Source organism: Catharus ustulatus, chromosome 5 (assembly GCF_009819885.2).
Source record: "Catharus ustulatus isolate bCatUst1 chromosome 5, bCatUst1.pri.v2, whole genome shotgun sequence".
In the NCBI taxonomy this organism is placed as follows: domain Eukaryota; kingdom Metazoa; phylum Chordata; class Aves; order Passeriformes; family Turdidae; genus Catharus; species Catharus ustulatus.
In genome coordinates, this window is record NC_046225.1 from 49704831 (window position 1) to 49732126 (window position 27296).

The 27296-nt window shown below is 40.2% G+C and overlaps 1 protein-coding gene across 8 annotated transcripts in view; it reads right to left on the minus strand.

Annotated features, from left to right (window-relative positions):
• Positions 1 to 27296, minus strand: part of GABRB1 (gamma-aminobutyric acid type A receptor subunit beta1) — a 125199-nt gene that overhangs the window by 44818 nt on the left and 53085 nt on the right. For all 8 annotated transcript variants that reach the window (XR_004417924.2, XR_004417922.2, XR_004417921.2 and 5 more), the window contains exon 4: positions 8921 to 9141. Coding sequence is in view for 3 of the 8 variants with exons in the window: in XM_033059653.1 (XP_032915544.1) it covers positions 8921 to 9141 (221 nt within the window). In the remaining 5 variants the exon portion in view is untranslated. The remainder of the gene's footprint in view (positions 1 to 8920; positions 9142 to 27296) is intronic.

Below are 27296 nucleotides of genomic sequence, written 5' to 3' on the forward strand. Positions count from 1 at the left end.
ATTTAGCTGCCTGATACATTTATTGCACAGAAATGGCACAGATTGATACCCATCCTATGCTCCTCTGAATTTTGGCTGAACAACTGTTTCACAGATGTCACAAATCAACATCAACATAAATGAAATGAGTGAGGTTAGTTTTAAGCAGATAAAAACTTGTATTTTGTCCTTCAGTATTAATTGTTCTCAGCATGCTCAAAATTAATAGTAAGTTGGATATCTGCAGCAAAGTACAGATTTAATTACTGTCCCTTTTAAATTTTTATCATTAGAGGGGATTTCTTCTTAATAAATGGCTTTTTAATGAAATTCAGGACCTGAAAAACACATGCAATGAATGAAATATGCTAAAATATGTTAACCTATTAGGACTCAGAATAGATCTCTTTTATGTATCTGTATATAGCCTTATATAAAAACATATGCTAAAGAATCTGTACTGCCAAAATATATTCCAGCTATAAAAGCTAAATTGCAGTGGTTTTAAAAATGTTTTTCTTTCAAAAATACAAGTAAGTATTGTAACTGTATATGTCCATTTGGTGTTCCTTGCAAAGGATATGCATCAAGAAATCTGTTAAAAATCTAGTATTACAGGGAAAAAGCAAATATTGAGCTATTATGCAAACTTAAACATTAACTTCCAGAGTATGCAGATTAGGTATATGCTGCTTCAGTGGTGTGTATCTAACTGGCTACACTGAAACAACAGGAGGTATGTGGTTCAGCTGAGAAAAGCTTGTGAGGATTTTCTTTCTGGTTACTCATCTGTAAGATATGTCTGCATCTGAGCTTTTACAGTGTGAAGAGGAGAAAGCTGAGCCAGTAAATACACAAAAATTCCTTTCTCATTTAATGCCTACCCCTTAAAAGCAAATAAAGATGGAAATACTTGTAAAATCTTGCCTATACTATTACTGGATGCAGTGATTCTTATGGTGCGTGTATATACATTTATTTGAAATACCTCTTGATCAAAAGTACTTCAGTGCTATTCTCTGTTATTTAATTCTTTTTTCACTTGATTTTTGTCTCCCAGTATGTTTGAACCAACTATAATAGTTACTTATACACACTAGAGATAAGCTTTGGGAATGGAGTTCTTTTGAAAGTAAGATTTAGTAAAAACATTGAAGACCCTTTGATTTAGAAGTGCAATTTTGATGCAGATCAGGTTGACAGTGAAAGAGTAATAATTTCAAAATATTGGAAGATATTTGCACTTCTGATATGGGAGAAAAGGAAGACTTGCTCAGATTTAGTAGGCAGAACACAGCCTGTAAAATAGACGATAAGAAAAAAATCCAAAATCTATTTATACCAAGATGGTAAGAGATGGTGTGCTGCCTAGAAAATATGTAACCCAAACACTACAGCTAAGTTTTTCTGATTTACCTACAGTAGTAAAACCTACATAAATCATGTCCCATAAGTTTTAGGTGTTACGCTCACTTTTGTCTTAAATTTCCTCAGTTTCATTCGTGTCCTTTCAGTTCTATAGCACTACAATGATACCTGTCTCAGGCATTCTTTATAAAATGATTTTACAGAATTATAAAATCCTTGATATCTTGATTGATATGTTTCATTTCGTATAATAAATGTGAATAAATTAGTAATGAGATTGCATGAAAGTATTTAAATGTCATATAGATATGCCATTTGGGACATGGTTTAGTGGTAGATATACCACTGTGAAGTTAATGGTTGGACTTGATGATCTTAAAGGACCTTTCCAACCTAAATAATTCTATTATTCTGTGATCATCTTGCATCAGTCATGCCATGGCCTTAAAACTGGGTTACAGGCCAGGAAGAGGAGGTGACCATAGGACTGACAGAGTTACACAGCAAGCAGCTGAAAGGACAAAGAAGACCATCTTTCTGCCTCAGGATGAAGTTGCCATGTCCTCTTCCTCCATTCTTTTGTTCTGAGTTAAAGGAATGCTCCTAGCAGTGCAGTGCCTGTGATAAGGAGTCGTGCTGAGTGCCCAGCAGGTACATATACAGTAAATTCACGAATACAAGCCGCACTGAGTATAAGCCGCATCTCTGGGTGTTGGCAAATATTTCGGTTTTTGTCCATAGATAAGCCGCACACGAATATAAGCCGCTTTGTCGTTCGCAGCGAGGACCCGCGTGCAATTAGTAACAGAACCGCGGGAGGGCGGGGTTTACTGGCTGAGCTAAGGCTGTGCAGGCTCGGCCCGCTAGGGGCCGCTGACGGGGCCAGGTGGCCCAGCCCGGTGCTGCCGCTCGGGGCCGGCCGCCGCTGCCACTGGGCTCGGTCACCCCGGGTTGGCGCTGCCCCGTGGTGGCAGGCAGGGACAGAGCTTCCCCCGCTCCTACGGCAGCGGCGGCAGGCGGGGACGGAGCTTTCCCGCGCCCGTGGCGCCGGCGGCGGGCGCGGACAAAGCACCCCGCCTCCTCCCGGAGCCGCGGCAATGGTGGCGCGCACTTCCCCCCCCCCTCCCCGGGCCGCGGCAATGGCTGCGCAGGGCTCCCGTCGGCTCCCGGAGCCGCGGCAATGGCGGCGCCCCCCCCCCCGTCGGCTCCCCGGGCCGCGGCAATGGCGGCGCGGCCCCCCCGAGCCGCGGCAATGGCGGCGCCCCCCCCCCGTCGGCTCCCCGGGCCGCGGCAATGGCGGCGCGGCCCCCCCGCGTCCTCCCCGAGCTGCGGCAATGGCGGCGCGGCCCCCCTGCGTCCTCCCCAGGCTGCGGCAATGGCGGCGCGGCCCCCCCGCGTCCTCCCCGAGCCGCGGCAATGGCGGCGCGGCCCCCCCGCGTCCTCCCCGAGCCGCGGCAATGGCGGCGCCCCCCCCCGTCGGCTCCCGGGGCCGCGGCAATGGCGGCGCCGCCCCCCCCCTCCTCCCCTGGGCTGCAGCAGAGGAGGAAAGAGAGCTCTCCCGCCTCTCTCCCCGCCCCCCGTGCTGCCTGCAGGGAGCCAGGGCAACACGGTAACACTGTAACAATTGCGAAATGCCGGCTTTTACTGGCCGGTGCTTGGCTCGGCACTCTGGCTGGCACGTCTGGGGTTGTAAATGTCAGAAAATTATTAATATATTAACCGCACCCGACTATTAGCCGCACTTCCGGGTTTCCACCAAAATTTTTGTCAAATTGCTGCGGCTTGTATTCGTGAAATTACTGTACTTGTTTAAAGGTCTGTTGGGAAGAAAGTTTGCAGCAGGTGCCATGGGACCTGTCACAGGCTGAACAGGCATCCACAATGAGCATCTGAACTACCCACCTCATCCCCCTGCCTTCCTAGTAGCTGTACATTGAGGAATGTCTACATTTGCCCACGAATGCTGAAAACTGACCCTCTGAGATGGAAATGGAAGAAATTACAAATAATTGCTTGATATATTTTTGCAAAGTTCTTATATATTTTTAGGGTTTGAAAACATAAAAGGAGTCCCATATTAGTTCTTGTGTGTCTTAAAATGCTCACTGCTAAATCTTGTGCCAATGATGTGTGGAAGAAATATTTTTTGTAAGATAATTTTAAATAATTTTTTCAAAATTATCATCTAGTCAAATACTACTTTAGAATTTGCTCTGTATTTTTTTCTGTAGTGAAATAAAGTGTAGTGTTTTATTTCCCTATGTAGATGACATGGCTTTTTCTGATTTAGAAAAACTGCAGTCTGTTTTTTTGGCTGGACCTGTTTAGTAACACAAGTAGGACAATCTATTGAGTACCAGAGTAAATCGGTTACTTGTTGCCATGATGAGTTGTCCCCAAAAGGACTCAATAATCAACTCCTTAAGGAAATCCATGAAAGTGTTTAGACGAAAGCCAAAACTCCATAGTTGCAAATCATGGCAATGCAAAAGCAATCCACAAACTATTAAAATTTCACTGCAATAAAAGAGGTAAACAACTGTATAGCAAATTTCTTTAATAACATTCTCAGCTATATTGCCGAAATTGAGGTAGTAAGAAGGTAATTCTCCACTTAAATTTACTTTCAAGATCCACTAAAAACTAAACAATCTGCATTTAAATACAGCTTTTCTTATATTTCACATCTAGGATATGCTTCCATAGATATTGCATGAACAAATCGTTAGTAAATCAAATGTTAAATGGATAAATTCTTGTTTGTGAATTGGTTAGAGATAAGTGAATTTTTCTGCCAGTGTTTGCATCACAGAAAACTTTCTTTATGTAAGAAGTAGGGAAAGAAATCTCTACGTTGAGGACACTGATTATCCTTCCCCCATCCTCTTGCAATTGCAGCAGTGCCTAGCAAAGTGGCATCCTCTGCTGTAGCAGTATAAAAATGTGTGGTCTCACTGAAACCAAAAGTTTCAGATGCTGCAAACCAGATCTTCACACATTGTCATGACATGCTCAGTGCCCCACCTTGAAAAAAGAATTGCTTTAATCAAAGGTGGGTTTGTATCTGAACATCAGAAGAGAGAGAAGTCTGTGTAAAGGTGTTGCTGAATTCATGTTACACTTTTTAACAACTAGCTCTTCTGAAGGATATGCTCCTTCCAATACACATGAAATTCTGCTGTTGTTTATTGTGAGGCGATGTCATGATAAAAGAACAGATGTCTCCAAAGCAACATGGTGTCATTTTTCTGCTAGTGAAAATCTGAGAAGAATTAAAAGGTGGCATAAAATACTAGGAAAGGATGATTTAAATCAGAGCTTCCATTCTTGACATCATGACATAAGATTTTGAATACAGAATTCAGTACAATAAATTATTAATGGTTCCTTAAATATCTCAAAGACGCATTACATGTCTAACATTATACTTGGGAAAGGTGGAGAAAGGAGAAGCAAAAGAAGCTACAGTATGGATTGGTTTAGGATTCTGGAGCTTTGGGAGAAATTTCTAAAGAATCTTGCCTGAACAGGCAAAAAAAGTTATGAGAGAAAACGGGTAAGGAAAAATGGGTGAGAGGAAAAAAAAAAAATTACCAGCTATACTAGCTCCAGGCTGACACTGTCTCGTACACCTGCCTCACAGTGCTGCAGGTTTGCACATTGACCCAAAGGGATTTTTTTCTTAGCAAGCAGGTAACTATACCACAGAAAATGGTAATAGCTGCTGGTGGGAGTACTTGACAGAAACTGAAGAAACAAGATCTTCAGGTAGATAATAATTAACAGTGACACTCAACTTCCCTGGCATATTTGAAATGAAATTCAGGGGAAATATTACCATGGTGTTAAATTCATTTAAATAAATGCATTAGATAAAAGAGTTACTTGGTTAGTAATGTTACACATTTTTTACTACTGTGAACAAATAACAGAACTGCCTTTTGAAGCAAGAGACATAATAACAATGCACACTTTTAGAGGCCAGAAGAATTAAAAGTATTCTCTGTCTGCACAAGTTTATAGCACACATTGTTCTTTAAACTGTAGGGACATAGCAGCTGAAAGTTACTGGACAAAGATAGCTTAAGGGATTGTTGAGTTTATCATAGAAATAATACAATAATGGAGACACAGTGAAGTTATAATGCTTTGTTACATGATCTAAAACCACTCCAGTGTATTAGGTGCATGTTTCCCTTGTTTATTCATCTGTAAAGCCAAATAGTTAACCTTGGTTTATTTCTCCTCAGCTCTGTTGAGGCTGAACATTGCATCAATGACAAACTGCTGCGTACATGGGTGCAAGCAAAAAGGTAATTTAGACATGTTATGATTGTTCCAATTTCTGTTTAAATAAGGCAGTAAAATTTCATAACTGAGCCTGAATGGAAACATTAACTCTGAACTGACAACAGAAAAGATGTTTGGGGAACAGGAGGCATGAGGAAAAAGAACCATTTAAATCATTCTTGAGATATGGTTAAAGGTCCTGACTAATTTGTGAGAAACTCAGACTCTGGTTGCAGCATAATTGGTGTTGTTTTTCTTCTTCAAGTCATGATAGGCAATACTCTGTGTTCAGCAAGGAAAATGAAACTCGCAGGTCACAACCCATGTGACAGGTTTGGGGATACTGTTTTCATGCTCTCTACTGCACAGATGCTAAATCAAGGTAATATGCTGCAGAGTTTCTTTTCTGCTTGTGAGACTAGATTGGAACTGTGCTCAGATTTCTAACAGGCAATTCTGAATTTTACCTAAAACTACTTTCTGCAATGTTTTCCCATGTTTGGCTTCTTACAAGGTATATATGTCTTCTGGAATATGAAAACATTGATGCTTAAATGTTAACTGATGAGTTAAAGGTAACCTATAGGCTGGCAGAAGTATATTTATTACCATGAAGAAAGTGACCACTCGTAACAGGTCCAAGTTTACTACAATAACTGACATCTGTTGCATGAAAAAAAATTAATGTATCTTGACATCATTTTTTCTTCTTCTCATTAGTTATTTCTGTCTTTGGTTAGAACTTTCTTGTGGGGTGGGGATACTACATGTGTTTTTACTCTCAACTTCAGGCCAAAGTCTGTTCACCAGATGTGTCTAAACAGCTGCCTTGTTCTTGGAGAAAACATGGTGAATCAGCTTGCGCTGTGAAAAAGATCTGACAGCTCAGCATCTCTTTCTGCATGCAGTTGGTGATGGCAATGCTATCAATGTATGTGGGCCCATCTGGCAATACTTGGCCTTGCTGCACCCTGAGATCCTGCTGCCTTCTCTGGGGTGAGAGGGTGGGGAAGTCCAGCAGCGTGGGAGAGTTGGAGGTTGCTCCTGTGGCAGTGCGAGCTAAGGGCATGAGGCAGGATGAGGGAGGAGAAGGGAACTGCACAGTACCAGACTGCAAGCGAGTGGAATATAGAGCGCCCTTTATATTAGTGTGGGATTTTCTGCCTTGTTTTGTTTTGTTGTTTTGTTTTCCCACACAAGCAGCGAGGCATTGAACAGGGTATTAACTTGCAGAGCTGCAGAGTTGCAGAACTGCTGCTTAACTATTCGAATGTAAATGGTTATTCAATCATATTCAAACTAATAACCGCGTTATGAGGAGACCATCTTTGCTGTGGCAGTGGAGGTTTGCCTGAGCACCTGTGAGAGAAAGAGCATGGGCATTATGCTCAGGCAAAGTCACAGCTTCTCAGTTGTGCTGCTGTTTTGTGGATGAAATGTGATAGGGCTTGTAGTAGGTTCACCAGATGTGTCACAACTTCTTTTGCTACTTCTGCAGAAGGCTGTTATTGATACCTGATGTATGGCATGTGTGTGGGAGCACATCCATGGCATGCATTTCAAGGTGGAGTTTATATTGTTTACAACTGCTTGTGAGGAATCGCTTGGCTCTAATGCACATTCTTGCCACTGTTCTAGTTCTAGAACATAAATAAATTTAGTTCCTGGCCTTAAAAACAGAGAAGAGGAGAGGAGAGGAGAGGAGAGGAGAGGAGAGGAGAGGAGAGGAGAGGAGAGGAGAGGAGAGGAGAGGAGAGGAGAGGAGAGGAGAGGAGAGGAGAGGAAGGAAAGAAAAGAAAAGAAAAGAAAAGAAAAGAAAAGAAAAGAAAAGAAAAGAAAAGAAAAGAAAAGAAAAGAAAAGAAAAGAAAAGAAAAGAAAAGAAAAAAGAAAAGAAAAGAAAAGAAAAGAAAAGAAAAGAAAAGAAAAGAAAAAAAAGAAAAGAAAAGAAAAGAAAAGAAAGATATTTTGAAAATTTGTCAGACCAGACCAAACAGTCCTCTCCTAAAAACTGTCCCACAAGATTCAGTTTGATTGAAAGGAACTGTAGGAGGTCTGAAAGCAACGAGGAAGATGTATTCTTCAAATGCTCAGGTTTAGCAGATGATAATGACAGCCTTTGTTCTAACAGCTAATTCCTCATGGGTCCCTTATTTTCTTTTTTTCACAACTGAAGTAGCAGTTTTACTGTACCAGAACAGATCTAGCTGTATTAATATTAATGCAGTGCCTGGGAATCTGACAAGTTCAAAAGCAAACTCACAATTACCCAAAATAATAGTTTTTTAATAATTTTTTGTTTCTTGAGAAACTTAAACTGATGGGTGGAAGGCTTTCTTAGCATGGTTAGTGTTGTGTTTTAAAAGGTTATTTTTTATAGGCTAAGAGGTAATTTAAAAATTCTATTTTCGCTAATAGAATAATAATATTTCCCAAATATTGTTTTCATTTTGAATTGCTGCAGAATTTTGTGGGTTTTTACTAGTTCTATCTTAGGCACAATTTTGAGGTATTTCAGCTAGGTTTTATGCTTTATGACTTCTTTTCTGATTAACTGAGCTATGCTTTCAGGTTTATATTCTCCAAACATTATTTTCACTGTTGAATGATAACAATGATCAAAGTTTGTTTCAGGCAGGCAATATTATTTCCAAGCAAAGTTATCTTAACTCAGGCTCTGCAGCTATCTCAACATAAAAAATAACTTGGTTTAGTTTTAATTTTTCAGTTGTGTACCTTATTAGATCATGCCTGTTCAAACTTCAGGATATATTTTTATCTACAGGGGTGAATATGGTTTGCAGTGTATGAAGAAGCAGTTGTGGAGTGAAGAAGCAGTCATAAACCAAGGCAGACTAAGGAAAACCTATATTCAGGCATATACATAATATATGCAAATTTACAAATATCTCCTTTTTATTCTCTACTGAATATCACATTTCTTCAAGTCACTCCAAGTTTTAAATTCCCATTGTCCTAAAGAGCTGGTAGCAAAATTTTAGAAGCAAGGAAGGGTTTGTGTAAGCTCTCATTGAGAGAACCAAAATAAAGAACTGTTTAATAGTTTTAACACACTCAGAATAGCTGAAAGAAAGAGGCTTCATTAGCTATGGTTGTAGCTGTTAAAGGTAGTGTTGCAGCTCTGTGGAAAATCCTTGGGTGTGTTGTGGTCAACTAAATGGAGTATGTGCTGACTCTCATGAGAAACCAGAAAAAAAGCACAGGAAAGTGGCATTGGTTCTAGCTGCACTTCTGCAAGCACAGGCATTAAAACCCCCAACATACCGTAGGCCATAAAGGACTGTCCCATCTGGATGGAGTCGAATCATTCGGTTTTTCACTGTCACCCCATGGACAAATGATTTCTTGTCATTTTGGAAATACGTGTCCGGCACCCAGAGCTGGTCAGCCACTCTGTTGTCCAGAGTTAAGTTCAAAGGTATTCCAGAATAAGAGAGCCTTTTATCCCTCCAGGACTGCTGAAAGTACATGGTCAGGGTGTAGTCCTAGGGAAGAAACAAGAAGGGCTTTTTGTATTTTCATACTGATTTACTGACCAGAAGTTTATTTTTGGATTAATCTCAGTGACTGAATATCAGTAGCAACAGGAAATTTAAGGATCATCAGGGCATAGTTGCCATTAGACATGAACATGAGTCTTGGCTTGTTCATATCAACTTCACGCTTACTTGGCAGTGGCAGTGACTACACCAGGCTTTCAAAATCTCTTGACTCAGAGGGAATAGATGGTACATTTGGGTCTCCAGTCTGTGGATCAAACTTGGTTTCTAATTTTTTTTTTAAATGTGAAAACATCAGTATATAGCTGAGCTCAAATAGCATTACATAGTACTGACGATATTCTTCTAATATTCCCTCCTTATGATGTTCCCTCCCTTTACCCTGAAAGATTCCCACATAATCCAGAAAGGTCTCGCCCTCCTCAGAAAGATCAAATACAGTAATTTCACGAATACAAGCCGCACCAATTTGACTAAGATTTTGCTCCTAAACCGGAAATGCGGCTAATACTCAGGAGCGGCTAATATGTGAATAATTTTCTGACATTTACAACCTCAGAAGTGCCAGCCAGAGTGCCGAGCTGAGCTGCTGCAAAGTTGGCATTTTGCGATTGTTACAAATTGATACTCTGTTGCACCGCGAGTGGAGCCTGGCTGCCTGCAGGCAGCACGGGGGGCGGGGAGAGAGGCGGGAGAGCTCCCTCCTTGCCTCCTGTACCACAGCCCAGGGGAGAGACGGGGGGGCCCCACGCCGCCATTGCTGTGGCTCGGAGAGGAGAGGGGAGACCCAGGCCGCCCCTGCTGCGGCTCTGGGAGGCGGCGGGGGACCCGGGCCGCCACTGCCGCGGCCCGGGGAGGAGGGGGGGAGACCCGGGCCGCCATTGCTGCGGCCCGGGGAGGAGGGGGGAGACCTGGGCGGCCATTGCCACGGCTCTGGTAGGCGGCGGGGGACCCGGGCCACCCCTGCCGCGGCTCTGGGAGGTGGCGGGGGGCTCCATCCCCGCCCGCCACCACAGGGCAGCGCCGGGCCGTGGTGACCGAGCCCAGTGGCAGCGGCGGCTGGCCCGCAGTGGCCCCGCCGAGCGGCAGCGCCGGGCTGGGCTACCTGGCCCCGTCAGCAGCCCCTAGCGGGCCGAGCCTGCACAGCCTTAGCTGAGCCAGTAAACCCCGCCCTGCCGCCGTTCTGTTACTATTTGGCAACTTTGTTGCACGCGGGTCCTCGCTGCGAACGACAGAGCGGCTTATACTCGGGTGCGGCTTATTTATGGACAAAAAATGAAATATTTGCCAACACCCAGAGATGCGGCTTATACGCAGTGTGGCTTGTATTCGTGAATTTACTGTACAACGTCAGAACATAATGGATAACTTCCCATTCCAGCTCTGCTGGAGTTGCCAGGTGTAATGACTTTAGATAGCCAGGCATATCTTGTCTCAGCCTGGGAAATGTGGTTATTTCTGTCTTGCCAATTGGATTTTACTGTATAGAAAATCAACACCTTTTTTAGCTATCATGTTATAACTTCAGTGAAATACCATTTATGCAGCCTTTCAACTTTCATTTTGTCTGAAAAGAAATTGCTCTAAAGGCTTGTGATCTGATTTACTCTTTTGTATATATCTTACTGGGAAACTAGTGATTTTAAAGGCAGTCAATTTTTTCAAGTGGAAAAGCTCATGTACTTTGCAACTCATGGACTTCTTAAAAGATTATTAGAACAGCAGTATGTGGACTATCAGTTTTCTCTTCCTCATCTCCTCCCCCAGCCATGTTTTCAAGTGACACGTCACTTTGTCACACATTTTTATGGTAGAAATGTGTCAAAATCATAGCTATTACTGAAAAAATTGGCCAGGAGTGAGATTTTCTTTTATGTTGCAGAAAACCTTACCTCTGTCATTGTCACAAATCCTAGCTTGAAATCTAATTTTTGAAGAAACAGCATACAAGCTGTCCAATACAATTTACGCTCCTTATCTATAATGGCTTCTTAAGACTGTATCATTGCCATGAAATCAAAGCAGAATTGTTACCTTTCAAAAAGACTTTCTACCTGAAATTTTGCATCCAACAGAGCTATAATACAGACATACCAGTGAAAGTGTTAATAAAAATACTGCTCTTCCTTGATCTTGGCCAGTAGTGTTGGGTTTTTTGTGTGTGGTTTTCTGTAGTTTTTTTGTTGCTGTTGTTTTTCTGTTTTTTTTTTTTTTTTTTGGTTTTGTTTTGTTTTTTCTCTTTTTCTTCTTTATGGATGAAATACCATGATTGATGATCAGGGGTTATATACAATAGGACAATTACATGCACTGCGAGTACAGACCCCAGATTTGCAAGGATTTCACAGATATGCCCTTTTTCAGGCCTGCAAATTGGTTGCTGCCCACAACAGACAGAAGAGGTTGCATGCTGAAGCTTTGTTTTTTTTGCTGGTCTGGGTCCCTAGAAGGAGGTCAGAACAGCTTTGCTTTTCAGACCATGTTGATCAAGCCTGGAACTACTAAGTAATGCAGTGAGGTATATGCTGAAGTTTGCTGAGTAGATGATTTAATTTAAATAGGGTACAGAGGAGCATGAACACCAAGGAGGTAAATTTTTGAATGTACAACTTCAATAGGGGTGGGTTAGAAGCATCACTTAAAACGAAGTTTGCCCTTACTTCCTCTTACACATATACAAAGACCAGTCGGGAATTGGATGAGAGAAAACAAAAATTAAAAACCAAAACAAAATCAACCAAACATGACAGAACAAAACCCCCACCCAACACCACAAATATCCCGTAAGCCACCTCCACTATTCTGGTGCAGTTTTCATATATTTTATCTGTTTCCTAACCTGCCCTATTTCAAATCTCTTTAGGTAGAAAAGCTTTCAGAGATGACTGATAAAATTCAAACCCTCAGTGCTGCACCTGGTATCCTCTGCATCTTCTGCCTGATCCAGCAGAGCCTATGTAGCCTGCAGCACAGATGGAACAGAAATTCTGATTATACATAACTATCTTTTCTCCTTCTTGTTTTTTTTAATATATTTTCACTAGGCCTTAAGGCTGCTTTTGTGGAATTGTTATGCTGTCTTACAGAAATCCAAACAATTTAGAGTGGGGTCTATGCAATGGTTCTCAAAGCTCAACCAAGAGAAGAATAGCCATGGTAAGCCAGAAGAGATCTTAAGGGATGTGATCAAGTGAAAGAAAAAGTAATTCTGTCTCTTGGCTATGACTACTAGAAGAAACTGAGTTGCTATTTTTAGCATCATATTCTGTTAAAATTTTTTGTTTCATCCAGCTGTGCTTTACACAAAATGGGGCTGTTGGCAACACCACAGTAGAGAGAGTGATCCTGTGGTCTGCAATTGTGCTATACTATGGAGAAGTACATGGCAAGCCAGCAAGTGTTAATGTGGAAAAAAAAATCTGAGCTTCATCCTAAAGGAATCTCAGTGTTTCTTAACTGAGCAAATTATCTATTTTTTTTCCCTATTCCTCAGTATGTGGGGGTATTAATCATTCAGTATTTTAAAAAGAAAAATAATCTGATGTCACAACTGTGACAGTCCTTGTTGCAGTAAATTTATATTTTAAAAAGCACAGTCAAAGACTGTTCTAATGAAAAGCAAATTATAGATGTGCCATAATAACCCAAATTTTATAGTTATAAAATTTCTAATTGGTTTTTAATAAATACAGCCTTACTTTTCTTTCCTCTTATTGGCAAAGTATTAAATGCTGGCAAGCCATATGGTTAGACACATCTTAGAGATTCTTATATTATTTTTTAATATTGTACAGTGGTGTGAGTGAGGTGAGGATATAATGACTACTTGTCTTCTACCCTGTAAAATTTGCTAGGGATTTTGTGCTTTCAAGCCCTAGACTACATGAATAATTTCTGAATCTGTCACATCCATAGAAGTAATTGGCAGCAGAATTTTTTTAGCTTCTTATGAAAGCTTCCCAAGATCTCAAGAATCAGTCTAGACATGAAAATAAATCACACTGCATTTAAATTTATTATTTAAAAAATTCTATTCTTGAGTTTAAACAACAGGGCCCAATGTAAAATTAAAAACGAAAATCTGTTTCTGCAGCTAACTGTGCTTTCAAATTATTTGTTTTTAAAAGCAATTCATGTTTTTAAACACATCAGACACACCAAACATTTTTTTCCTGAACTGTACTTTTCATAATTAAAAAAATCTGTAATTCTGCTGAAAAATCATGGTATTTCAGTAGATTTAATAGTGCTGTTTATGCTTTCCAAAAGTAGTTCCTAACATTTTCAGAGTATAGTGAAACTTTAGAGTGGAAAATATTTGAGCACCAACAATAAAGCTGTTTTGATGTTTATCTGGTCTAGTTTCCATTTTTTCTGTGACAAATTTTGATTTATTATGACAAGATTTTCTTCTCCTTTCTTAGTAATTGAGTAATTTTTAAATTTTTTTTTATCAAACAAGAAATTTGTAAATGTGTGTATGTAGATGTCTACTATAACTTTTAAGTAAATATGTATCAGTGCTCTAATAAAGTGTGTTAGATTGCTAAGACAAATACTTACATGCTAGTCCTAGGTAAGAGAGATTCTGTGAAAATGTGAGTAAGAGAAACCAGCCTACAGTAATTTCACGATTATAAGCCACACTGAGTATAAGCCACACTTCTGGGTGCCAGCAACTTTTCTTTCTTTGTCCATATATAAGCCGCACCTGATTATAAGCCGCACGTTACAATACAGAGTGTGATAAAAGGTATCTATTCTATCACCATCTGTTGAGGGTAGGGGCACTGATCCTTATCTCCGTGGAAGATATTCTGCTAATGGGCCATCCATTGAAACCAGGCAGGGCATTGTTCTTTTACTTTTCACAACCTATCCTTCCTCCAGTGAGTCATTTTCTGCTAATGGCCCATTGAGTCCCACTGTGTGACTGATAAAATTACTGCATCCCATTGGAAGTTGCTCCAGCCAGGGGGAAGAGCCCAACATTTCTTACCAAGATAAAAAGAGAGGTTTTGGGACACTAAGAGAACCCTTTCTCCATTGGACTCCAGAGGGACTCCAGAGGAAAACCGGATTTCTCCACATCACCACTGGACCTCCAGAGGGAAACTGCACCTTCTACAGGAGCACTGCTCCAACTGAATCTGTCACTGCAAGAGGATGCAGCCAGCATTTAATGGGACTGCTACCAACACCCTGCCTGACAGGGTGTCAGGCTGTACTCTGACTTTGTCAGGGTTTGGGATTTGTTTCTTTGTAGTACTGTATTTCTATTTTAATTTCCCTAGTAAAGAACTGTTATTCCTAATTCCCATATTTTTACCTGAAAACCCCTTGATTTCAAAATTCTAATAATTTGGAGGGAGGGGGTTTACGTTCTCCATTTCAAAGAGAAGTTCCTGCCTTTCTCAGCAGACACCTGTCCTCCAAACTAAACCAGCAACTTTTCGTTCTTTGTCCGTATATAAGCCGCACCTGATTATAAGCTGCACTTTGGGTTCAGACCAAAATTTTAGTCAAAATGGTGCGGCTTATAATCGTGAAATTACTGTATTTTGCTCAAAATTGAAAACTATTTTGCAACCTGAATTTAAGCAGCCTCATAGATAAATACTGGCATCAAGCCTCACAGTTTATTTAAGGATTATAAATTTCTCAGTAAAGAAAATGAATGGACCATTGAAGCATATTGTATGTGAGGTTAGATGAGCAAATTATAGTTCCAGTAAGGAACAGACTTAAGAATTACCATAAAAATAGTAATTACTCTGGGGGTTGTTTTTCCCTATTCTTTTTTGTTTATTTGGTGCAATATGTATAGATAATGTAAGGGCAATAATAGATTTTTTCTTTCTTGTTAAACCTCTGTAGATCTCTGAAACCAGAAGAGATACATTAAAATAACTGAAGAATTTGGACTTGCTGTGATTTACCAGCTCAGCACAGTAGAATATAATGTGGAATACATTGCAATATTATAATCTAACTTTCTGAGATACATAGAACTAGTACCCACCATGTTTATCAGTTGAATTATGGATTCTGGTGGAATATAAGATGAGTTTATGTCTGCTTTACTGGTAGTTGTTTCTATTTTTTTTTACGAATTCCATATTTTAAGGAAAAATAGGGAATCTTTCAATGCGCAATGTTCAGCTTGGTGGAAAAACAAAAAGACCTTTTGTTTTTCCCTTTTCCAAGGTGGCCTTAATTTATGCTCTGTCATCATTTCATGAACTGAACAGCAGGTTAGCACATTGTGAAATATTTAAGCAATAACTGAATATCAAAGCACACTTTGAAAGTCTTAACAGCTAAAAATTAATAATGTGGATGCACTTATTAGCAAAAGTTAGCAAATCAAATAATATTTTGTGAATATTTAGCTGTTGTAGGTCAACATCAGACATTAGCTCTCTACATGAGTTTTCACATGAAAGCACTGTGCAGCAAAATGAATACATGAAGTGCACCAATGTCATATTTCTAGTAGATAGCAGCGTATATTGGTAGTTGTGGGATGAACACTTTACACCCAATCTTAAATTTAAATTTTATTCTTGGGAGCCATCCACTAGCACAATATCTGGAAGCCTCACAGAAAATGAGATGCAATGAAATTCAGATGCATTACAACTTAATCAAGGCAAATGTAACTGAAATTGTAATTTAAAATTAAATATGAAGTGATAATCAGAATATTAATATTGACCGCAATAATGCCATAAATGTAGAAAAGCAATGTATGTAAATCCTGCTGTAACTGCAAAGTCTTATTAATTGGAAAAGAGTATTTTCTTTGTTTATCTGATACAAGAATAGGAAAGGCAGAGTTTTGAAAGAATGGAGAATGCTAAATTTGCAAATTGCAAAAAATTGTACTCGTTCCTATGTTGCAAGAATGCTAATGTATCAGAAGCAGCTGTTAGTTGTTCAGCAAGTTAATTGTCCTACCTTGGAACTCTAAGGGATTTTGGATTTATGTTTGGAATTTGTATATGTGCTTTGTGTTGGGGTTTTTTTGCTTGTTTCTTTGCAGGGTGTTTTTGGTTCTCCCCCACCTCTTACCTGCCCCTGATGCTCCATTCCAGATATGGCACAGAAATTAGGGGAAAAAAATTTAGCTGAAATTAAGGAGGAAGAATATACTGGTTCTACTCAGGCTCTTTTCTATGAATGTCAGGGGAGCTGCACCTCATTAAATCTGCAGTCCAGCCAAGCAAGGAAGCCAGGGAATTAGGGGGTGCAGTACTGGACCAATTGTACCTGCTTTTCTTTCTAAGGACATAGTTCAGTGTTCCTGTGGTTATTTTCAACAAAGACTGACGCAGTATATGTTACCCAGTTCTTCTCCTATCCAAAGTAGTGGGAAGAGGGGAGAAGGAGCACATACTCAAATTATTCCCTGGCCTGGGTCACAGGAGGCCATGGTTCTTGTGAACTACACTTCTGACAGGGAAAATATAAGAAAAAGTTAAGACTCCAGGACAGTAGGATAAAACCCTCCTATTTTCCATACAGCAGCTTTTTGGTGTTTAATAGGATCAGAATTTTCACAAAACAAACTTCAGGTTTGCAGAAATCATGTTTTCCTCCAGAAAATTACAGACTGCTTACAGCTGTCAGACTCCCGTAGGAAAAAAAGTTGTTTGAGGTCTTGTTAGGTAGGCCAAGTGTCAGGTCCTATGCTTTGTTTAAACAACCCTCTGCAGTGCTCCAGGCTGGGGGCAGAGTGGTTGGAAAGTAGCCCAGAAGAAAAGGGTCTGGGGTGTAAGTCATATGAGGAGCAACTGAGGGAACTGGGATTGTTTAATCTGGAGAAAAGGAGGCTTGGAGGGACCTTCTCTCTATCTCTATAACTATCTGAAGGGAAGTAGTCAGTCTTTTCACCCAGGCAACGAGCAACATGGAAAGAAGAAATGGTCTCAAGCTGTACTAGGTAGGTTCAGGTTGGACATCAGGAGGAATTTCTTCACAGAAAGAGTTGTTAAACATTGGGAAGGACTGCACAGTGAGGTGGTGGGGTCACCATCATTAGAGGTGTTCAAGAAGCAACAAGATGTGGCAACAAGTGCCTTGGTCTGGTTGATAAAGTGATCATCAGTCAAATGTTGGACAACGTGACCTCAGAGGTATTTTCCACCCTAAATGATTCTGTGATTTTTTTATTTTGTTTGATCCAATTGGTAGTTTCAGTTGTTAGTAAAGTGCCTTGCATTTTTGTTGTTCAAATGTGCTGATAATTCTTCAGGAAAGTGTTGGCATTTATAACTTCACAATTATGTGTGTGGCATCACAGTTGGGTCTCCCAGAAAGAAGCAAAGATCTACCAGGAATCCATATAGCTGCAATGATGATGCTCTTTATTGCTCAAAGCACAGCCAAGAACAAGATTAGACTCAAAATAATGTTGGAAGTGAAGGCATTACTATATTGGGACCCAGTATTACTCCTTGAAGTCAAACCAGAAGTCCCCTGAACTGCAACGGGATAAGAATCCAGTCACTACTGGAAAAGCAAAGCGAAACATTTCTCAGTTGCAACTGTAAACTATGTATTTTGTTGCATTTTGTTCAGTGTTCTAGTAATAAGACTTAGCAGAAGCAGTAATAAATGATTCTGACATTTAAATGGGTTATTTTTATGATAAGTCTGTTCCATTGGCTTTGCATTATTTAACACAGAGGAGGGTAAAATCCCAGTTTTATCTTGTGTGTTCTGTTTTGCCTCCTGAGAAGAGTAAGAACCTCTAAACTTTAAAACAATAACTCACTGCTTTGTCCCTTGATACTTTTTCTCTCTCTTATCTGAATTTTGCTAACCTGAAAGGCTTGAATGTGCCATTTTCTCTTTAGGAGGAAGAGAGATGATATTACTAAAACTAATATGGATCACTTTGATTAGAAGTGGACTTGCCAAAATTCAGCATGGAAGTAAGGCAGCAGGTAAGGTAGGCTTAGAGATGCACTACTGTTATTCTCACTGCATGCTGGAAGCTCCCTTAAGAAAGGTGTAGAACTACTCTACCATTCTCAAACTTCCAGCTGCATAACCCACTGTCCGGGGTAGCAGTGAGATACCCCAGTGTAACATTTTTCACAGTTCAAATTTAATACCATGTCTGTCTTAAGTGGCTTTATTGCCAACAAAAGAATCAGAACATGTCCATGGTATGATTCGTATTCCTGGAAAGATCAATCAACTGCTTTTAGAAGGAAACAAGCAATGGTATGTATTCCCACGGTATTTGATTTTGCTTTTGAAGCTGCTATTATTTTTTTTGTATAGAGCATAATACTGTCATAAAGATGCAAGAGGGGAGAGGTGGAGAACAGAAAAAATATGGCACAGGAGATATACACATGGAAGTAAGATGTCAGTGTAATGGATGCTGAAGTAAAGAAATAAAAATGTAGTGGCATATACAGTAACTATATTCAATGTGTTTATGTGTTTTTTACAGGCAGCAAATAGCAGTGTCCTTGATACTTTGGCTCCAGTGAGGGCACTTGGTGTTTCAGAAAGAACAACTGAAGAGAAAACAAAGGAACAGAAAAGTTTCTTACTGCCAAGTACCCCACAAACTGACATATGTTAATAAAAGCCAACCTACATCCTTTAAGAGCAAATGTAGACAACAGTAAGAGAAAAACATGTTTTCTCTCACTCATTTCTCTCAGTGACACAGCTAAAATAAGTTCTTGCTAAAACCCCCCAAACAAACCCAACTTGTTCAGGTGGCCCATACCTGTCTATCTGCATCTGAGGACTCCAGTTAATGCTGCTTGGTCAAGACCAAGTATTGACAACTACAGTGGAAAACTGTTCTGGGTATTACATGCTGCTTTGTGCTGAAGTCCAGAATATTTTAGCATTCTTCTCCTCTGAGTTTTACAAAAGCTTGTCTGTTCATATGAAAGGAAATGGTGAAATGACACTTAAGGACTGTGACCTTGTGCTCGCGAAGTGCTGTCCTTATCCTCTCTGAAAATAGGTGAGGAAAGCACACCAAGGAAAAGAAATTTTAAGCTTTAACTAACATTCCAAAATATTTCACCCAGCTTCGAGATGAAGTATCAACACAAAGGAGTAAGACTGGGCATTTGGGTGAAAAGTGTACTTGCCATATTCTTGTGTGGACTATATGGAGATGTCTCTCTACTGACTGGAGGACTGACATGAGTTGGGCATAGAGGAGCTCTGAGGCTCTATAACATGGAATATGATGTGAAGACTAAAGCTAAATAAGCCAAAGATAGTTGGAAGGCTGCAGCACTTTCAAGTTCCCATTAAGTAAAAACATTGTAGAAGAGTGAAGAATTAATTAAACCCCACTTCCCTTGCTACCTATAAGCAAGATAATTGGAAAGCAGCCTGTTTGCTAACAATGGCTGTTGCTGAAGCACTTGATTCTTTTTTTCCTTTGTAATTTCCATCTAGCTCAGCAGGGGTGAACTATGAGACCATTACAGAGTGCACTGAATGTCCAAGGAGGATGACACAGTGCTAAGAGCTCAGTAGAATTCCGTGTGGTGTCAGTGCACAGTGCTGCAGGCGAAGCTGAACTGATTGCAAGCCTAGGAGCAGATGGGAGAGGTTTGTTAACTTCTGTCTTGAACCTTATTGCATAAACACTAACAATATCAAAAATCTTACAGGAACCGGGCAGAAAATTAAAAAAAACCAAGAAAGTGAGTATCAGCAATATAAAAATGAATTAGAGTCACAGGACAAACTAGCTGATCATATGAAGTAAAAGAAAATCCCCACAAACTTTAATTCTGTGTTGAGCAGGACCTTATCTTAAGCCAAACTTAAATGTAAGAAATCAGAAGTAAACGCAGTCAACCATAGCTAGACTCTGGCTCCAGAAGACGCCTAACAATGTAGAAGGGAAGACACATATATCTTAGTATGAGGTTGGGCTAACATTATCAAAACAGCAACTGATTTTTTTAAAATGTCTTAATATATATAAAATTTATTTTTTCCCCATTTAGGAGCAGGCATTATTTCTATTTCTATTTCCATGGGTGTGGTAATTGAAATCTATTTGATTCCTCCTGCCTGGCTCTCAGCTGTCATTCTACCGTATCAATTCTCCTTAGTTTCGAGCGAAGCAGATGGAGGTCAAAGTGACATGTGATGAGTCAGTGGCTCTACCTGGAATAGAAACAGTAATTACATAGCTGCTGCCAGATCTTTAAACTTGTGTATACCTTACTGGGGGTTTTTTTTGTGTATATGGATATTTTTGGTGGTGGTTTTTTTCTTTTAACTCTTTTTTATTGGTTAGTTGCTTTGTAGCTTTGGACGTAACTACTACTTTTTCCCTCTCCTAAATGCTCAGGAGAACTTTATTTCATTGTTCATTAGGCTTATGATTGAATAGTGTTCTATAAAATGGTCATGATTATGACGACTTTCATGGCCAGAGATATTTTTCCTGTGTATTTTTGGCACCCTGACTGCTTTACAGAATTCTAACCCATAAATCACAGGTCCAGCTGATACTCCTATTTTGTGCTATATTTGGAAACCAAGGATAGAGGAACATCATGGCATTTCTCCTTTATAATGACAGTCAAAGCAGAGGTATTTTGAGTTTGGAGTGGATAGCACTAAGAGTATTAGTGATATTGTCATAGTACTAGAAGACTACTGACATGCTGGTTGCAAAATCCTCTGGGCATTTCTCGTCCAATCTCCTCTCAGAAGCAGGACTGCCACCAACCCTGACTCAGTTGAAATACTTTCTTTGCTTTCTTTAGCAAATCTTGAAGACCTTCAAGAACAGCAATTCCACACACTCTTCCAGTGCTGCACTACCTTTTTGGTGAGAAATCTTTCCTGACATCTACTCCAATCCTCCCTGTGTGCAATTAGTAGCTGCTGCTCTTCATTATTTCATCTGCCACTACTGAGATGGTTTTACTGCATTCTTCCCTTCTGGACATTAAAGGCTGCCATGAGGCCTTCCTTTGGCTTTTTTCCTTGCCCAATGAAACAAGGCAAGTTCCCATGTCTCTCCTGATATGTTATGAGGTCAAGGTGCTGGCTACATTGGTAGCTCTTCACTAGATCCTTTTCAGTTTCTCAGGACTAGGAAAGAAATGGGAGACACTTTTGAAAGTGCAGCCGTACCATTACAGAATATGGGAGGGTAATAATTTCCCTCTGAGCTGCCCACACCCCTGTCAGTGTCACTTAGTATACAGTTTACATGATGAAAGTGCACGTTGTGGCTTGCATTCAGCTGCTGCTTAATCCATGAGTTTCCCATCCGCTGAATTCTGAGTTTCCTGTCTGGACCTAGAGATGGGTATAATGTTTGCTGCTTTTCATATCACCAGAGACCTCCCTGATGACACATTTTTCACCAGGGCAGGCAGTAGTTTTGAAATTATTGTCAGTGAACTTCTAATTACCTTTTGATCCATAGTGTATGCATCTTCGTTTACAATTAATGTAACTAGAGAAACCTTTCTTGTTGCCTGTCTCATTTTAATGTCAAGTCCAACTAGAGTTTGAAGCAATGTTTTCATGCTTCACAGAATCAAAACGTCATTTAGGTTGGAAGGGTCTCATTGAGATTGAAAGAGAATTTAAGAATGAAAGTCAAAGGCAGCCTTAGCTCCTCTCCTGAAATGCAGGACTGTGATCCTGCTTTTTATTGTTTTCCTCCCCTCTCAGATTCCTGAATTCTACCATTTCATAGTCATTGCAACTAAGGCTGCCTCTGACTTTCTTATCTCAGACAAATTTTTTCTTCTTTTAACTACAAGGTCTAGCAGATCTTGTTTTCTTTTTAGCTTCTCAGTTGCCAGGAAGTTGTCATCCGTGCGTTCAAGAAGTCTTGTAGATTTCCTGAGCCCTCCTGTATCATCCTTCTGGTAGATACAGCAGTGGTCTCTCATGAGGAACAGGACCTGTGCACATGAGACTTCTCCCAGCTGTTTGAAGAAATCCTCATCTGCATTTTCTTCCTGGTCAGTACGTCTATAGTAGATACCCACAACAAAACACCAAACAATGTTGGTTTGGCTGCCAGTTTTGATCCATAAACTGTTATTTGGCTTCTGATCCACCCCAAGGAAGAGCTCCAACTATTCCAGCTGTTTTCTCACATAGAGGGCAGCTCCATTTCCTCTCCTTTCCAGCCAGCTGAACAGTAATTCTTCTTGCTGGTTTTCTTGCCAGTTCTGTTGCCTTGTAATCTCCTCCTGTATGCTCCCTTCTGTGTTTTAGCTCATGGAAAGGCTTCTGTCTTAGCCGGGCAGCTCTGCTGGTGAAATTCTGGCCTGCTGACATGACACAGTGGACTGCTCCTGGTTTTCTTAAAAATTCAGCCTCATCTCTTTCTACTTGATGACTGCTTGCTGGAGAATTTTACTTAACAATTACCCAAATAAGCGAACCTCTACTGTCCTGATATCCTAATTCCACTGCTCACTGTCTCAGCTATCCTCCAGAACCTGAGTTCTGTCATCTTGGGGTCACTGTAAACCAAATGTGCTGTAATACTTGCTTTTCATCTGGGATGTTTCTACAAAAGGCAGCTTGAGGAAAAGCTCTTCATGCGATTTCTCATGAGCTGCGTAATTTAAATATTATTAAGCTGCTTACATGATAATGTAACATCACAGTTGAAAAGTATACAACCCTGATGTAGACACTCTATGGAAAATTTGCTTTTGGCTTTTGCAGGGAATCAGTTTGCCTTTAAACACATGTATTGTTGACACTAAATCCTCAGAGCAGAATGCAGAGTATTTTTAGAGTGTTGATAATAAAGGACTTTATTTTTATTTTAACAGTCAGATAACTAATGGCACTGGCCAATTTAATGTGATTAATCTGATTAAAACACCACAAATGCAGTGCTGTTGCCAGTCTCATGGGAACCAACATCTCAAAATACTGTGTAGACATTTTAGGAGAAAAAAAAAACCAAACCAAGAGCAGATAACTCATCAGTCAGTTGGAAAGCATCTGATTAATGCTCTTAAGTACTGATTAGGATATGGAGGTGCAGGCTCTCTTTCCTGCAAAATATGTAACTAAGGAGAACATGGGATTAGTAATTATTTGAGGAATTGAGTAGCTTAGTGCAGAAAATTGGGACTGGTGCCAATATACTGAAAATCTGGGAGACTGTCTTCATGTAAATGACTTTTTAAATAAAGCAAACCTCAGAATCAGTTTTATTTAATGCTTAGGGCAGTAAAACTTCTCTCTGAAACTGAAGTTTCAGAAGGCTTTCACCTCAGTGAAGCCCAAGACAAATGCTACCTCCATCCCTTCCTGTGTGACCACACACATTTGAATAACTAGTTAGAAAGTGGAAGTAATCCAGGTTAGAGATGAACTTTGTCAGCACTACTTTTGCATAGTGTTTTTTTATGCAGGTAAATTTTTTGATCCTGTCTCCACCACCAATGGCTATCCAAGCATTGATTCTCGGACAGGAAAGGACAACTAAGAGTGAAGGAAGAAGCCAAAGCAGCTTTGCAGAGCAGCTCAGAGCAGCTGTGAAACTATAGCTCTGGAGTGGGATTTAAAGTCCCAAGAACAAGGCAGGAAAAACTAAATGAGCTTGTGAAAGATCACAGGACACACATACCACTGTCCTCAGTCAAGGCAATTTTCATGTATTCTAGCCAGGGGAGGACAGGGTAAACCAGAGTGAATTAGCAGTGTGCTGCCAGGCATGGGGCTACAGCTGAGACTGGGTTTGATAGCTGTGCACAATTGTTCTACAGCTTCAAGTCAGAGTGACAGAAGCAGCTCAGACCTATTGCCAGGGTTGCACCAACCCTTCTCAAATTACCGTGGCACCCAATCATCTCATGAGTTGGCATCTAGTAGCCTATCTGCTCTCTTATATTTGCTATATAAGTTTATTAGTGTTTTCATAGTATTAAAACACTGCAGGAGCTCAGCAGTCAGTCAACTGTTTCATCTCGTCGCTCTTTTATTAACTTGGGGGAAAAATAAAAAAATTAGCATCCACAACATTAGAAAAAGCAAGGAAAGCCACTCTTGACTATTCAGCTTTCCTGGTCTGCTATAGCCTGCTACAGAATGCTGAGATGCTGTTGTGAAGTTTGTCCAGCACGGTGACCTCTGAGACAGGCAGATGGAGTCTTGATGGCAGAAGCATGGAGTTGGTTTGTTGAGTTGTCCATTTTTTCTTTTTTTACATGTCTCTGAGTTTCTGAAATATTCACTTTTGGTCCACCTTGAAAGGTCAGCAGAAATACACGTAGCAGTTCTCTTGCACAGAGCTTCACCTCACTTGGTGCTTTTTAGAGACAGCTGTGTCACAGTACGAAGGATAAAGTGAAAACATCTAAGTGACCCATACTTGATCACAGATGTAGATGGCATAAGTCTGGTGTGTCCTGAATTTATTGCAACTGATACGAACTAGGGACTATTGAGGGCTGAGGGATCCTAAATCCATGGGTTGTTGGCCAAGCAATGTTTTCTTCTGAAGCTTTAATTTCTGGAGTCATTGTAAAGCCTTAACCATGTCAACTAAAAGTCATCATGAATATTTTTCCATTTAGAAACAAGCAAACAGCTGTTTGTTACTGGTAAGTTTTCACTGTTTAGTGAATTAGACAACTTCAGTCCAAGAGAAGAATGGAAATTCAGTGTTTTCGTGAGTGAAACAGGCATTTATTCCTCCTTCTACAAATATGACCGCTTTTCTGTTTCTTTTCCTTAATGCCTCTACTGTGTAGTAAGACTAATTTTCCACTAGAATAGACTTGCATTTAGTCAGAGAAACTCTATATGCAGCTGGCCAAACTGTGAGGCCTAGGTCTGTGACACTGTTCAAAGCTAAAGTGTGGTATTTTCTCACCTACAGCTTTTTGTAGGACTGGTTTAACCTCTCACAGAGCTAACCATAGGTGCTATTATCAGAGCAGTATGAAGTATGGAGGTCCAGAAGGCTTGGCTTTTCTGAAGACTGTGTGATAAATGACTTGTGTCCAAAGACTGTGGACACAAATGGAAACCAGTGTCAATGAAGCAGCACTCCTATAGAAGAGTAAATTATGGGACAGCTGTTACTCTTTTCCTCTTGCCACCTACAAAAAGAGTCTGCGGCAAGAAGGGGATGATAGTGAGAAACTAGGCAGGGGGAACTCCTGGGACAGTTTGGAAGTTTAGTGCATGGCAAAGGTGACTAACTCATGCCATTGCTCCTGGTATGAGAGACAATACAGATGATGGGAAGGGTTTTCTTCTTTGTGGTAATGGTGGTGAATCTTACTAATCTTCAATAAGATAAAATAGCTCTGGCAGGTGGCCTCTAATCAGAATTAAGGTCTTCACAGGTAATAAGACAAGTGAAGCCATAGCACAAAGTAGGGTGCAGCACCATGCCGTGCAGCAAGAAAATCTTTGAAGCTATATGGCAAGTGCCTTCACTTAAAGCTCTTGATGATACAGTGTACGTGAAGTCAAGCATGGGTTTAGTAAAATGCACCTTTTCCATATTTTGCCTGTTATTTGCCTTACTTAATCACATAAACCTTGATTAAATAGTTACAGAACCAGAGGGTTTGCATCAGTACACACTGAATGCTAAGAGAGAAACATGCTGGCTAGTCACAGGACTCTCCAGATAGATGTTTTATCTGAATGGCTTTGTAATTTTTCACTTATTTATAGCAGGAATGGCTTTTAGATCTGATAGGGTATAGTAATAAATTTACTGAACTACAAAATAATTTATCCTCCTTCTCACTTTCAGCTAATTACAACATCTTAAGGTTTCTCAGGACAGTATGAACATCTGTTCCCTGAAGAGCAACTCTTCTCAGACAATAATTATAGAGCTAATGAATGGAGGGGAGAATGGAGTTAGGAACAACAAAGGACAGCTCTGCCTTTCTTTGCTCTCACCTTACTACATTCTTTTCACCAGAGGACTTCCTAACATACCCTATGGCAAACCTTCCAGATGCAATAGTCCATTTTCTTTGGAAAAGGATAGAAAATCAGATAGTGGCTCTTGGATTTGAACACCTTGCTCTAACAGTTTGTGTTAGCCGATCATCAGAAGCAGATAGTCCTGCCTCCTTTTCCACCCACTCTGAACCCTAGAGCATAATACCATAAAAAGATCTCCAGAATTCACCAGTGTTGTCAGGGGGAGATCTATAATTTCTCATAATTTGAGTGAAATAGATTACTCTTCTGGTATGCTTTTCAGTTTGCTATTTTTAGTGATAGAAGTGACACCTAATTTGCACTTGTTAAAACAGGCTTACGAAAGTGTGTTGTAAATAAATCTTGGGAGGAATATAAATTAGCATGGTTCAGGGTAAAATAATTTCCCTTTTGTGGGTCAGAATGAAAATAATGTCGGGGGTGGGGGAGATTGTTGCACTTCTCTGTGTTGGAGGATTCTTGTACCTTTTTTATATACTATTGGATGCTGCCTACAGTGGAGACAGGACTTCAAATGGACACCAAGTCTCAGCATGACAGCCCTCTTGTTCTAGGACAGCCAGATGAATTGAGCAGTGAAATAGCTGCAGATGAGTTTCAGAAGCCTTTGTGGCTTCTGCAAGAAATGTGTATATAGGTAATGTAATCCCACTGAGAATGTGTAGGGGACAGGATGGGAGAATAGCTTGGTTTTGGCTGCAGCAAAATGAAATTCAGTAGGCTAAATATGTGGTCTGCTGCAATGGTAGCTGCCACAGTTCTATGACATGGATAACACTTTTACATCTCAACTCCAGGAGAGCAACTAAGAAGGCTTAGTCCCTGCCCAGCACTTGTTTTTTATCATATATCCTCTCCTATAACATCAACCTGGTGTTAGGGAAAAGACTTTCTGTGATGAGGATATCTGTTATGCTAAAGATTAGTGTTCTGGGTGAGAACAGTGTTTTTATTTCTCCCTTTTTGTATTTACAGGAATAATTCTTGTTCTTTAATCCTGATTCCAGTCAGTTTTTAATCGTATTCCTTCTTCAAATTCTCTCTGTAAAGATTGCTTGTCATAAAGATACCTATTTTCTACAGTATCATTGTAGATTCAGCAGTAGGGTGAACTGGTTTAATCTCTCTCCAAGCCTTTTCCTTCATTTCATGGAGAGTCAAAGTCT